At 41.1% G+C, this 13,574-nt stretch overlaps 1 protein-coding gene across 9 annotated transcripts in view; it reads left to right on the top strand.

Moving 5' to 3' along the window:
- The window catches only part of ptprfa (protein tyrosine phosphatase receptor type Fa), a 397,951-nt gene extending 386,561 nt beyond the window's left edge, over nt 1-11,390 (top strand). For all 9 annotated transcript variants that reach the window (XM_082506013.1, XM_082506017.1, XM_082506019.1 and 6 more), the window contains 5 exons: nt 4,980-5,106; nt 6,448-6,573; nt 6,711-6,865; nt 6,982-7,117; nt 8,290-11,390. In XM_082506013.1, coding sequence (XP_082362139.1) covers nt 4,980-5,106; nt 6,448-6,573; nt 6,711-6,865; nt 6,982-7,117; nt 8,290-8,358 — 613 coding nt within the window. In that variant the 3' untranslated portion in view covers nt 8,359-11,390. The remainder of the gene's footprint in view (nt 1-4,979; nt 5,107-6,447; nt 6,574-6,710; nt 6,866-6,981; nt 7,118-8,289) is intronic.
- Nucleotides 11,391-13,574: the final 2,184 nt, after the last annotated feature.

Raw genomic sequence — 13,574 nt, 5'->3', positions numbered from 1 at the left:
GTGTTTCACCGCCTCACATCCCTTTGTTGTGTCAGTTGTCAAAACAAATTGGTTTTCTTGACAGGCCTGTTCATTCTCCCACTTTTTCCACCTCTTGTGAATGGATAGGCTGTTTGAGATCAGTGACATGTCAGAGAAATGAACTGATTACACCAACAGGTCCACGACGCGACTGCCGTCTGTGTCCATGTTCTGTCTTTGGACATGAAGAAATCTTGAGGGTTTTCTACCTTTATAGAAGGGAAATGAACTGAGGAGACACTCAGCTTAATGCCTGTGTGATCATAGCTCAGTATGAAGGCCAGAAATCTGATCAGTCCTTTTCTTATTTCTATCAACATTTATGTGCAAAAACATAATGAAAACAGTTTAGGTTAAGTTTATTTTATTGTCTTCTTGGATCAAGGAAACACTGACATTGCAATAAAACATAGTAAAGTAGAGACATGCATGAATTTGAGATTCAAAGTAACGCTGATTTGAAGAACATGCAGTCTATATGCTTCATATTACTTATTCCTGTAGTCTGCATTTGGAGCTCTACGATGTAGCACGATGCCCAAAAGATCATGTGACAACACGAGTCATGATCGTCTCCACAGCTTTAGCCAGAACTCGTATGATCGCATGATGATATGGTTCAGGATATACAAAGTTGGTCACTTGAGCTTTGGGCTAAAATTCAACTCACAAACTTTCATGTTGTTGCTCAGATTTTATTCTGAAAGTTATGACGGCGAGTGATGATTCTCAGTCTGCTAACATTGTCTTCTGTTTACAGTAAGCTTACAGCTGCGAGATGCATCACTGAGCACTATCACAGTCCGTCACCTCCCCTTACTTCAGGTGTAGAAAGCATGTTTAGACAGTGCTGTTTATTTATAAGCACAGATGAATATTAAATTCTTTGAAATGGCCAGCAGGTCGTCGGCTGCAAAAAACAACTTGTGTTTGTATAGATTTCAGCTGGAAAATGACTCCAAAGTTATTGATGAGTGCCCTCAATGCACGGCCTTGGTAAACAGTTACCAAACTGAATACAACATGATGTTTATTTTCTAACATCTCTTCCCCAATCTTTGTCCAGAAACACGATAAACAGAGTGACTCTGACATTAGCCTAGCAGCATAAAGTGTCCCTCAGACTCTTAGTCACATTCAGCCCAACACGTCACAATGTGATTTCATAAACAGTACACATGTCTCTCACAACATTAGCACCGATATTGTCACACATCACGTTAATCACGGGCTCTTTTATGAAAAGACTTATTGAAAGTTTTCTAGCGCACTTTCACAGAAAGCAGTGGCTAATGAGTCAGGACTTCCCATTTTACATGCAGGGTGGGTGTATGTTGTTTTTGGCTCCCAGCACCTAATGAAGTCCCCTGAGTACCCCCCACCAAAGGGAGGCAACGGAAAGAGGCAGGGGTGTCGTGTAATTCCTCTCTAATTCCTGTGTCGGTAATTAAGAGCGGAGTGAGATTCGGGAGCTCCATCCCTCACTGAGCTCAGCCTTTAAAGAGCGAAGCATGGATTAGGATAGATTAAGGTGAGGGGAATGCACATGATTATGATGATTAGTGGACATGCCCGGTGACGTCTTTGTGTATCACCATTCGTTATTCTCCTACTTACTGCGCTGCGAGATACAAAGGCAGCGAGTGCTTACACCACAATGTTATTAACTCTGCATGAGTCAAAAGTTACAACAGTGAAATCTGCTTCCTGCTTAATTAACTTTTGATAGAACTCTGTTGTGGTTCTCACTATTAACTGTGAAATGCTTTAATTTGTGTAATATTAATGGAAAATCTATTCTATTAACTTTTCTGGGTTATTGATTTGGCTTTCGTTTCTGTCAGCGAGTATGCCTGAAACTCTTGCTTCATGTAGAATTTTAACTGGTTCATATTTTTTCATAATTTCAAAAAGATAAACCTTCACATATGCTATACTGATTACATACAAACTGAGGTATTTCAAAGGCTTTTAATGATTATAGCTTGTAGCTCAAGAAATTCAAAAGTCTAGTATCTCAAATTATTGAAATATTTCGGCTGCTTTTCAAATAATATGAACCACATATCTGTCAGTCTAGTTCAGCAGACACAATCACAGGGAAGTGTGCTGACTTGAAAGTTGTCCAGGTGATGATCATCAACACCCTCTGCAAGGAAAGGAAGCCACAGAAGGTCATTGCTCAAAAGGCTGTTTGCAGCGAGTATATTCATGAAAAAATCATTAAACCCAAGCGACAGATGACCACCGATTTTTGTGGATTGTCAAGAATTTGGGAGCGCTTCATAAGTAGTAGAGTGAGGAACATTAAAAGCTGTCACACACAAGTGTCTTGAAGAAAAGTGCTACACCATCACAGTCCTGAATCAGAGGCTGCATTACTGAAACTGCATTACTGCTTTTCTTTGGTGATTTGGGATGCCACGTCATCTGCTGGTGCTTTTTGCTTCACTGTGTTTTATCACGTCCAGAGTGAACACAGCTTGTACCAGGGTATTTAGAGCACTTCATGTTTCCATCTTCTGACAAGTTTTATGGAAATGGAAATTTCTTTTGTCCAGCAGGAGCCGACACCTGCCCACAGCGCCAAAATCACTACCAAATGCTTCGCTGACCAAATTATTACTGTGCTTGATTAGCCCGTCATTTGTTTGTGGTGTGAGGAAGATGAGAAATACTCAACCTTAGAAAAGAAACAAAAACAGAGAAGCTGAAGGCAGATAGCCAAACAACCTGGTAATAATAATACCTCAGCAGTGCTGCAAGCTGATGGCCCCATCACACAGCACAGGGATGCGATAATTCATGGTTAATGGTGTATTAAATAAGGACTATATTCTGCTGCACCCTTTCTGCTCTTGGCTCTGTATGATGGCACGATCTGATGTGGTCGTGTTGGTGTTGTTCCCAGATCAACATAGTAAATGTTGTTCCAGGACCAATCAGAATGTTGTGACGTCATACTTTTGCGACTTCGGGAAAAAATGCCGTAAAACAAAAAACTGTACTTAAGCTGCAAGAAACCGCCTCTGTCCGCCGATCAACGGACCCTGACCCTTTAATAAACGCTAAGCAGAACTGATATTGTCCTTGCAACACTGGAACTTCATAAATGCACGAATGGCTTGGCGCGCCAAAGAATAACGTCAGAACAATGTGATTGGTCACTTGCAATGTTGATCCTGGATCAACACCAACACGACGATATCAGATCATCCCTGTAACACGATATATTATACATATGTTTAGATCAATATAGTCACAAAAGCTGCACCACATGTTGTTAAAGCCTTAGTCAGCCATTTAGATACAAGCTGCCTTAAAGGGGGGCTAAGCCAAGATAACAATAACAATGTAAATAAGGATTATTTTGAACTGCAAATCATGCAAAGCCACTCTACTCCAAGAATAGAAATGTGGAGCTTTCAGGCTTCCAACTTGCAAATGATTGCACACTGTTTTTATTTACATTTTAAGCAGCATCCAAAGTTTTGTATTCAATCCCAGGAGGCTTAAGTGACATCAGCTTAACATGAACATCCAGAGAGTTCTTAGAGACGGGCTGATACACGTTGGCTTTTGATTTTCTGCTGGCAGTAGAAAAAAAGGCAGAATAACTCCAGCCTTGTCTCTAAAACAAAGCTCTGAATATTAGCATATATGCTAATATTCAGAGCTTTGTTTTAGAGGGTTAGGGTTAGGGCTACTACAGTTTAGTAACATTTGGTTCAAACTGTTCTCGGTGCTCATCAACAATCTGGCTTTAACCAGCTGCTGCTGGTTAAATGCTTCAGTCAGTCAGCAGCGCTCAGCAGGTAAAGTGACAGCATCAAAATAAGCAGCGTTCGTTCCTATTTGTTTTGGTTGTTGTATTATGGAGTATTGAAATATTAGCTCCACTGCTTGTGAGAGGAGGACAAACATGTAGCCAAAAACAACAAAGCCTCCAACCACCAGTGTCACACAAGAGCACTGATATATACAGATAACAGAAACACACCCAGGCATGCAAGTCTGTGGGAATTACCTAGGCCCACTGTTATATGCGTCAACACTGCCCCCTGGTGGTGTCCAGCTGCAGAGGATCGCCTGGAGCCGGCGGAGCAGCTGGGGTGGCATCTGTCATTTTAACAGAGCTGTTAAAAAGGCTATGTGTTCAAGCAAAACTATTTAAAAATCAGCGCACACATTAGCAAGCAGCTGACTCATCAAATTTTCTTTAAAGGGGTATGTGAAATTAAATATTTAACACCTGAGAGGTTCGTTCAACACTTGTGGGATGTCATTGTCCGGATGTGGTGAAGCCGCAGCTAAATTAACTCTTTTATTTTTGCAGTGTCACGAATTGTGAAAAACCATGACTGTAATTCATAATGAGCATTTTAGGCAGATGTACTTGATCCATTGCACATTTTAATGGAGCAAGTTCTTGTTTTCTAAGGTATTATTTATCAGCTTACGTGTCTCAGAACCAGCCAGGCAAAGTCGGTCATCACCCGAAATACCCGGACCCCCAAGTTCCTAAAACCAAATCACAGATCTCTTTGGGAGCACTGAGTCGATCATTAACTGACATGAAAAAGCAGGTAAAATTAGTTCGGGGCAGCTGGTGATTATCTGGCTAAGCAAATCATACACGGTTTACTTTACTGAATCACAATCAGGTAAGAAGATGAGAATAAAGATATTTCTTTGCTTTCATTGGACTGTACATGTACGAACTCACTCGCAGCCTTGACAGATCAAACTAAACCTTTTCAATTTCTGTCCATTTCATGATAATATGAGTGGGCAACAGTGAGATTATTTAACTGCTGTCACTTTGCTTTACAGAAAGAAACCCAAAGTGATTTTCTGAAGCAGAGCTGAAGTGGAAGAAAACTGAAGCCAAATAGCAGCAGAGCTGCTGCAGCCCAGAGGAGTAAACACAGGCTCTGTGTCTCTGTTTCCATTTGCAGGCAGCAGAAAGCCTACATGGCCACCCAGGGCCCGTTAGCCGAGACCACAGAGGACTTCTGGAGAATGCTGTGGGAGCACAACTCCACCATCGTAGTGATGCTCACTAAACTCCGAGAGATGGGACGGGTAATACAAAACAGCTTCACCTTCTTTTATGTCACGTTGCACTGAAAACAATGCAAGATCTGAATCGTTTCTATACATCAAGCAGAAATCTGGAATGAAAGTGATGATAAAGGCTCCACAGGGAAAAGGAGGGCAGAGCATACACACATGTATATTTTTAACATGAGTAAAAATGCTTTCTTTTTTTTTAAGGAGCATGAAATGTTTCTACATTTTGCCAAATCTGGTTTTAATAAAACTCGTATACACTGAATTTACTGTTAATACAAAGTAGAATGACACTTCAAAGAGTATAATGATCTGTACGTAACACATAAGGCTCTGCTTGAAACATCTGGCTGTGGGATTTTGTACGATAAATATTTTTCAACTACTGGTAAAGACAAAGTTTGTCAAGGATTTAAAGTCTTTGACAAAAAGTTCAATATACTCCTAAATACCATCCAGTAATGGGTTTCTAAAGATGGTTGGATCAGTGCGTATAAAAGTGGAATATACAATTTGAATATGCAGAAAATATAGTGCTTTACTTAAATGAAGAAAGACGTGTTTTTATTCAGTAAAATTTAAGTTAATTTAATTTTTTTATTTTTGTCATTGTAACTTCTTGTTTTGTCTGTTTTTGCTTTTTAGTTAGGTATGAATCTATTATTTGATCATCACACCTCTCAGGTCCATTAAATATGCAGTCTTATAATAAACAGTAAAACAAAAGGCTGTTATGTGCAGTGATTTTATATGTCAACATGGATTTGCTCTGGCTGCTCATGGAGGTGGGTTGCAAAGCGGCTGGCAGCTTAAATAGTTCTGGGCTGAGCTGATATGGACGAGCTGTGAGATCAGCTGAGCTGACGGGCATGTAGCTGAGCTCGACGTTACAGCCTGCCTCATGTCATGCAGGATTTCTCCAGCTCTGTGTATGTTACAACATCGATGCATAGAGTTCATTGTCATATACTTTTAAATGTTACAAGAAACAGCCGTGTTGATGATTCATAAGGACATGCAGATACTCACATTTTGCTATAATTCAGCAATGACCTGCTTTCAACTGAATGCTCCTGTTCCACCACATCAGCCTTTGTCCAGTCTCTGTGTTATCAAAGTCCTCGAAGAAGCTGGTGCTGAAGTGTCACACTGCTTTTATTTCCTTTATCAGCAGACACTGGAGTTGTTTGCTGTGCTGTGAGTAAAAAGCGTGGTGGTCAAAAGCAGCCTGACAGCAACAGAAACCACTGCCCATTTCACACTAATCTGAGGCCTAATCGTTGCATTTTGGTCTCAGTGTTAAAACTCCAAGTCAGTTATGCATTTCGCGATCATCTTCTCTCCATCTTTCAGGAAAAGTGCCATCAGTACTGGCCTGCTGAGCGCTCTGCACGTTACCAGTACTTTGTTGTGGACCCGATGGCCGAGTACAACATGCCTCAGTACATCCTCCGAGAGTTCAAAGTCACTGATGCCCGGGTAGGTTCTCTTTTAGCAGCAGCAGGAATGTGACTGCAGATCACTCGTACACTCTTTCCAGCTGGTGGGGGAGGCAGGGATCGTTCTGTGTGAGCCATTTATCCTTTTTTCTTTCCATTTTCCTGCATATTAACCAGGATGGTCAATCGAGGACCATCAGGCAGTTTCAGTTCACGGATTGGCCAGAGCAAGGAGTGCCAAAAACCGGGGAGGGATTCATTGACTTCATTGGCCAAGTGCATAAAACTAAAGAGCAATTCGGACAAGATGGACCCATCACTGTTCACTGCAGGTAACTAAGAGCGTGTGTATGTTTGACCGTGTATAATCGGTTTGGTTGTCAAAATCTGACACGAGAAGCTTTAAGTGATACATTTCAGTATAATAATGTTAATGTATGTTTACCAGTGCTGGTGTTGGGAGGACTGGTGTGTTTATTACTCTGAGCATCGTTCTGGAAAGGATGAGGTATGAAGGAGTGGTCGACCTCTTCCAGACCGTCAAGACTCTCCGAACTCAGAGACCGGCTATGGTGCAGACAGAGGTATCAGTGTGGTGCAGGGGCGTTCATCACAAGGGCACAGTCATAAACAGCACATAAAAGAATATAACACATCTTTTTGATTCTCCCCAAACAATAACATATCTTGGCTGTATCTCTAGCTACAAATTCAAAAAGCAACACAACATTGTGGCTTCATTAGTATCTGTGCAGACACAATCCACGTCTCTATGGCTCCTCCTGCCAGAGCAATAAACAAACATGTTGATCGACATCACGAAGTGCACAGAACTACACAGAACTGTCAGCTGTGCCACAATGCACAGCTGACAATGCACAGCGCAGATGTTTACTGGTTTATCTGTTGAATGGGTCTGTTAGGGAAGGGCGGGACAACCGCCGAGTTTACAGAGTTCTCCCATAGATTTCTGTTCCGCTTTAGTTCCACGCCTCCACCTTATAATGTCTCTGATGTAGCCTTCAGATATGAAAAGTGACTTTGCCTTAAACCTGCATTATATCTCATGACCAGCAGGGGGCAGTCCACTGAACGCAAAAGCAACCCAGTAAAACTTTGTCAATGAGTTTAAGGTTTCAGTTTGTGAATACATTATGATGTTTAAATTGCTCCATTTAGAGTGAAACAGAGCTCAACAGTAAGAATCCCATCCACATTCTGATTAGGAGCCATAATATTGCATCCATCCAAAGTAAACTTGGATTGTGAAACAATGGCAGGTGCTCCTGTAAAAGGTCTGTGATCTCTGATTTGTGGAGGTCACAGTTACTGTGGAACTGTTTAAAACCACAAACATCACATCGCTTAGTGAGTATGAAACTTAAGTCACCACGACTGTACCGTGTTGAAAACAAGATTATCGATTGTACAATCTATCTATCAATGAATTGGTTTGATCCAAATCAAATCTTTTTATGTTCACGATTCACCTCACCGCTGGTTGGCTTGGTTCATATAAGTGTTGTGTAGCGGGATAATTAACAGGGTATTTGGGGCAATTTTTTAAAACAACAGAAGGTCAGCCGGAAGCTTCAGAACAGGATTTATGTTTGTGACATATTTACATTATAAACTGCTGCTGCACTGCAGCGGCAAACCTGAAGTTCCTAATGAAAATAAATCCACTTTACTGTACAACTTTGTCTCTGCTATAATCCTCCTTACGTGCTGATCAAAACTTATTCTGTGTCTCTAGGATCAGTACCAGCTGTGCTACCGGGCTGCTCTGGAGTACCTGGGAAGCTTTGATCACTATGCAACATAACCCTGCCCAGAAAGAAGCCCTCAGAGGAGATCTGTGTCTCTTCTGAGCCACATCCACTCTGCTCCATTGGCCCCTGCAGGCTGATGAGGAGGCTCTGAAGAGGACTGATGAGGAGATGACCACAGCAGGAATCAGGAGAGATTAATGGAAAGAGGAGAGGCGATGTGATGACCTCCCCCTCCTGGACTGGTGCCATGATTCTGCCACAGACCCCACACAAAAACCTCCCAAAAAACAACCCTGAAAGACTCGTACTGTACTCATGCCTCATTCTGATCCCTGCGACTCCCCAATTTCTGCCTCCTCAAAATAGCAAAAACTATTTTTCTGCTACTTTCATTTATATCCATCATGACTATGTTGTTAGCCATTATTAGAGTTTATTTTGTGATCACTTACATTGGTTACTATATGTCTTAATGGGTCTTTTCTTAATTTGCTTCTCTTATTTTTCTTAATTTTTAATAGAGGACATGTATTTTCAACATGATCCAAGTCATTAATACTGGACGCCGTATATTCACAGCTGCTAATGATTTTTTTATTTTATACCACAGATATGATATTCTAATGTTTATCGTTATTCGGTTGGTCTTATTTAGAGGGAAACTTGGAGAATGATGATCTCTACTAGACAGATCAACTGAGCAAATAAGGTTTGTGACCTGCAGTATGAAATACATCACAGCTATAAATGTGCAAAGACTCATCACATCTGAAGAACTGCAAGCATGTACAGCGTTTTTTGTCATTAAATAATGTTCTCAGAGTCTTCAGAGATCTGGAGGCTTTCAGCAAAAGAATAATGAAGCAGTTGGAAAAGTTGTGGACTCAGGTAGACTAACACAGATGGCCTGTTCATGAGTGTTTTTGTGAAATAAGTGTGACGTCAAATGCAGAGCTCGTGCTCCACACGTAAAAAATGAAATTCTGACACCTGGAGAGAAAAAAAGAATAAAACCCCAACATCAGAAGATCCTCTGTGAGCAACATTAGTAACAGTGAGGACAAAAAACTACCTTTTAACAGGAAGAGACCTCTCACAGAGCCAGGCTCAGAAAGGAGCAGCCATACACAACTGTCCATTGGAGGAATGAGGGGAAATAGAAGCGAAAAAAGGGATCGTGAAAATGAACAACAGACAATATTCTGGGATGAATTTTAATCAGATTGGTTTTGTTGCTTCTCCTTGAAGGATTAACTTCACTCTTTATTTCTGTTATTGTCAGCAAATGCCATAAAAACCCAACAGCACAAGTTACACACTGCAGTGTAGGGAAACACAGTCAGGACCTCTGGTAGACTTTCTTTGCTTAGCTGTGATCAGCTCAAATGTGCTGCTGCTGCGACGCCAGTACTCGCTGCTCTTTGTGGATTTACACAACTGAATTCAAAACGATATCAGGTGATGTTACATGAACCCAGATACTACAAAGCTGGCATAAAGGTGAAATTCAGTGAGTGAATCACCTTAAATTTCATTTGATTTCTGCTATCTCTGATATAAACCAGCACAGACTGTGGCCACTGCAGCTTCTCTGCACAGTCAACATCATGCATTACTGTGAACATCACCACAATGCTGCAAACTAACCTGTTTCACCTTGCACTAAACTGCCTGGTATTTTTATGCAATGTTCAAATAACACAAAGTTAGTAGACTTCAATTTGCTTTAAAGGATGTTTTAAATTTAGGGAGAAAAAATGTCACATAAGCATTGATCTGATATCTGGAAATTTTAAAATGGCTTAAAAAATGACATGTAAGCAGTGGTGATGGCGCCATGTTGCTCAAAAGACAACAGGAAGAGTGTTTCTGCACAGCAACAGAAATCAGCATAGTTAAAAATTACTATCAACAAGAGACTTGTGTTTGAGACTTATTGGAGTTTGTTTTGACATTTAAGTTGAAGTTTAGGCTAAAATAGACTTTTATAATAATCAGTACACGTTACCAAGTTCAGCTTTCTAGCCTGCTACTTTTTCACATGACCACAAGAAACTAGAACACACTCTCTGGCCTGATGTGGCTCTGTGGGATTGTTGAAGAGGCAAACTTAAAATGCCAAGAGCCTTACAGAGGCTCAACTGAGGGGCAAGCAGCGTGATACGTCTGGGGCTACAAATGTGCCACATGTTTTATGACTGGCAGATCCTGTGTGGACCAGACATGGATAAAAGTCATGAGATGGGCTTAACATTAAAACGAGTGTTGTGTGGGCCAGATATGACCCAAATGTCCAACAACAGCTGGCATCTTGTCCAAATAAGGTGGACCTGTGGCTGAATTTAGGGAGGCAGACTCAGCCTGAGTCGGGTACATCACCCAAGCCTAAATGCAGCTCATAGAAAATTTCCTGTGGGCCAAACATTTATTGGTGTCTGGATATGAGATAAATAAGGATTTTTTTTATTGTAAATCATTTAATGCTCCTGTATTGGACTACAAACTTTTCAAAAACTGCAACAACAACAACAGGGAAATGCTTCTAGAAATAAGCTAAATAGGCCCTCCGTTAACATTAGGGGTTACTAATGTGAAAAAGCTCTGCTGTGACATGCAGCCTGGTTTCTGACGCTCATACTCATTTCACAAAGATTCTCCACATTGTGTTTGTACAAAAACAGCCCAGTTGTTGTAAAGCACACTGAATATGGACTCAACATCCTACAGTACAAGACAGTCATATCTCACATATTCACTCATCTTTGCATCTGCATACATGATTTTACATTGACAGGATGCATTTAAACGGGATCGCCACCACAGATAACTCACCTCTTTTATCACTGTGTAGCAGGCTCAGAGAACAACATCATTGTTCATTGATGCATCTCTGCGTTTTTCATTGAAAGATACAGTGAGGTGGCTTTTGAATGATGCAGCCCACTTAAAGGATTCATTTCTCATAGTTGTGCTGTAGGGGTCCTAACTGTTGTATAAACGATCTGTTTTCTATTAAAAGCAGAGAAAAAATGTCTTCAAAATCTTGATGTTAATAAAGTTGAAATGTTGGGTTTTTCATATAAAAGCAGTGACTTCTTTCAATTTTTATAAAAATGTGACGTGAGGTGACACCCGGTGGACCAAGGGGAAACAAATATGCTGTGCTTTGCTGTCCTCGTGTGACTGTTTGGTGTTGTTTATTTTAAAAAATATAGAAGTAAACCTTCATTAAAGTAAATTTAGGGGATTTTCTTTATGAAAATGACATTTCTGCAAATTTCCTGTAGTCTAAATTTTACCCAATAAGAACTTTATTTTGCACAGCATCAAAAGCATCAAAAGTAAAAGTACTGGAGGTGTATAAAAGGAAATCCTACAGTCACTTAGTAATAATGACTGAAAAGAAGCGTTTCTCCAGTGGAACTTTTTATCTTCTCTGCATTGTTACATTAGAATGTCTGGAGTAAAAAGACAGCAAAACAGTACAAATTTATCATAAATGCAGTGCTTTCTGGGCACCCGTGTACTGAGATATCGCACCCTGACTTCCTTCTTTTAACAAGGCTGTTTGGTTTGGCAGTCTTCCTACACAGTAGCCCATTCCACAGCTGCAGACTTCCTCCTTCATGCTGAAGAAAAGCAATCTCTGGATGACTGCTCTGAATAACACTGGATGGCTGCAATGGCTGTTACTTCCGATTTCACCCTTCCAATAGCGTCATCCATCCTGGTCCCTTTGTAGATCCAGCTTACTTAGCAGGGCCATTAGAGTATCACCCAATGGGAGTCTGGAATAGCAGAGAGTGATGCACCAAGTTGATCAGGACCTCATCAGGACCTCCTGATGAGGTGGTGAATTTAGCACCACATGGAATTTATCAACCACAGCCCATTTTACTCAAGATGATCATTTCTTTCAGAGTTCCAGAACCTCTCTGGGTATTCTTGATAGAGTTGGATGGGTGACGAAACTTTTCTCCCACTGAAAACGCTACATCCAAATGAACAGAATCAAACTTTGGGGATTTACTTAGCTGGATGATTGAGCATGCATCAAGATACAGTTTACATGCAGTATATAGGACTTCAGGTCAGCAAAGGCCAGGACGTAGGCCACGTGTGATGTCCAAAAGGCTCTGATTTCTTAAAATAGATGGTCCTATGTGCTGGAGTTTGCTTTCCTCGGTGTGCTGGAAGACAGCATTTTGTCAGAACTGTCAAGACTCGCACAAAAACTGAGTAACTGATAATAAAGCACTGATAATTCAGAAGGAACAGCCATATACAGAAACCCAAGAAGGATTATAGGGTCTTAAGATCAGTAGGCTGGAGCCACTAAGTTATTGCTTCTATTTTTCTTGGCTGGTGGCAGACACAATGTAGCAAATGTGCTTGGATACAGTTTTACAAACTTGGAACATGTCAGTGGACACCTTCAAATCATATTCCTGAAAATCTGAATCAGAAAACTTTATTAATCCATCCATCCATTCGCTTCTGCTTATCCTTTTCAGGGTCACGGGGGGCGCTGGAGCCTATCCCAGCTGTCATAGGGCGAGAGGCGGGGTACACCCTGGACAGGTCGCCAGTCTGTCGCAGGGCCAACACACAGGGACAGACAACCATTCACACTCACATTCACACCTAGTGGCAATTTGGATTATCCAATTAACCTATCCCCACAAGCTGCATGTCTTTGGACGGTGGGAGGAAGCCGGAGTACCCGGAGGGAACCCACGCAAACACGGGGAGAACATGCAAACTCCACACAGAAAGACCCCGGCCTGATGGTGGAATTGAACTCAGGACCTTCTTGCTGTGCGGCAACAGTGCTAACCACCGTGCCACCGTGCTGCCAACTTTATTAATACCTATGGAAATTATGTGGTTACAGTTGCTTCAAGGCAATAACAGTAAGAGACTGAACAAATTTCAAAGTTAACAAAATATAAGAAATAGCTCTAATATATACAAATAACTCAATTATAAATATACAGAATATCACAGAAGTGAAATATTTACGATTGATATTTTACATTAACCTGTAAAGCTTTGCTATTTGTTATTTTACTGTGGAGGATGTGCAAAAGGGTGCAGCTATTACACTGTGTACTGTGCATTAGATAGAGGAGTTGGAGATGGATATGGCCACAGGCAGGAATGATTTCCTATGTCGTTCAGTGGTGCATTTGTGTAATCTCAGTCTCTCACTAAACGTGTGTACTCCGAGGTATTTATAGTCCTCGACGATGTCCACATCGACCCCCTG

The sequence above is a fragment of the Aulonocara stuartgranti genome (assembly GCF_965226115.1).
Source record: "Aulonocara stuartgranti genome assembly, chromosome: 15".
NCBI lineage: Eukaryota > Metazoa > Chordata > Actinopteri > Cichliformes > Cichlidae > Aulonocara > Aulonocara stuartgranti.
The sequence above is the reverse complement of the archived record's forward strand: the minus strand, read 5'-3'. Positions and strand labels throughout refer to the sequence as shown.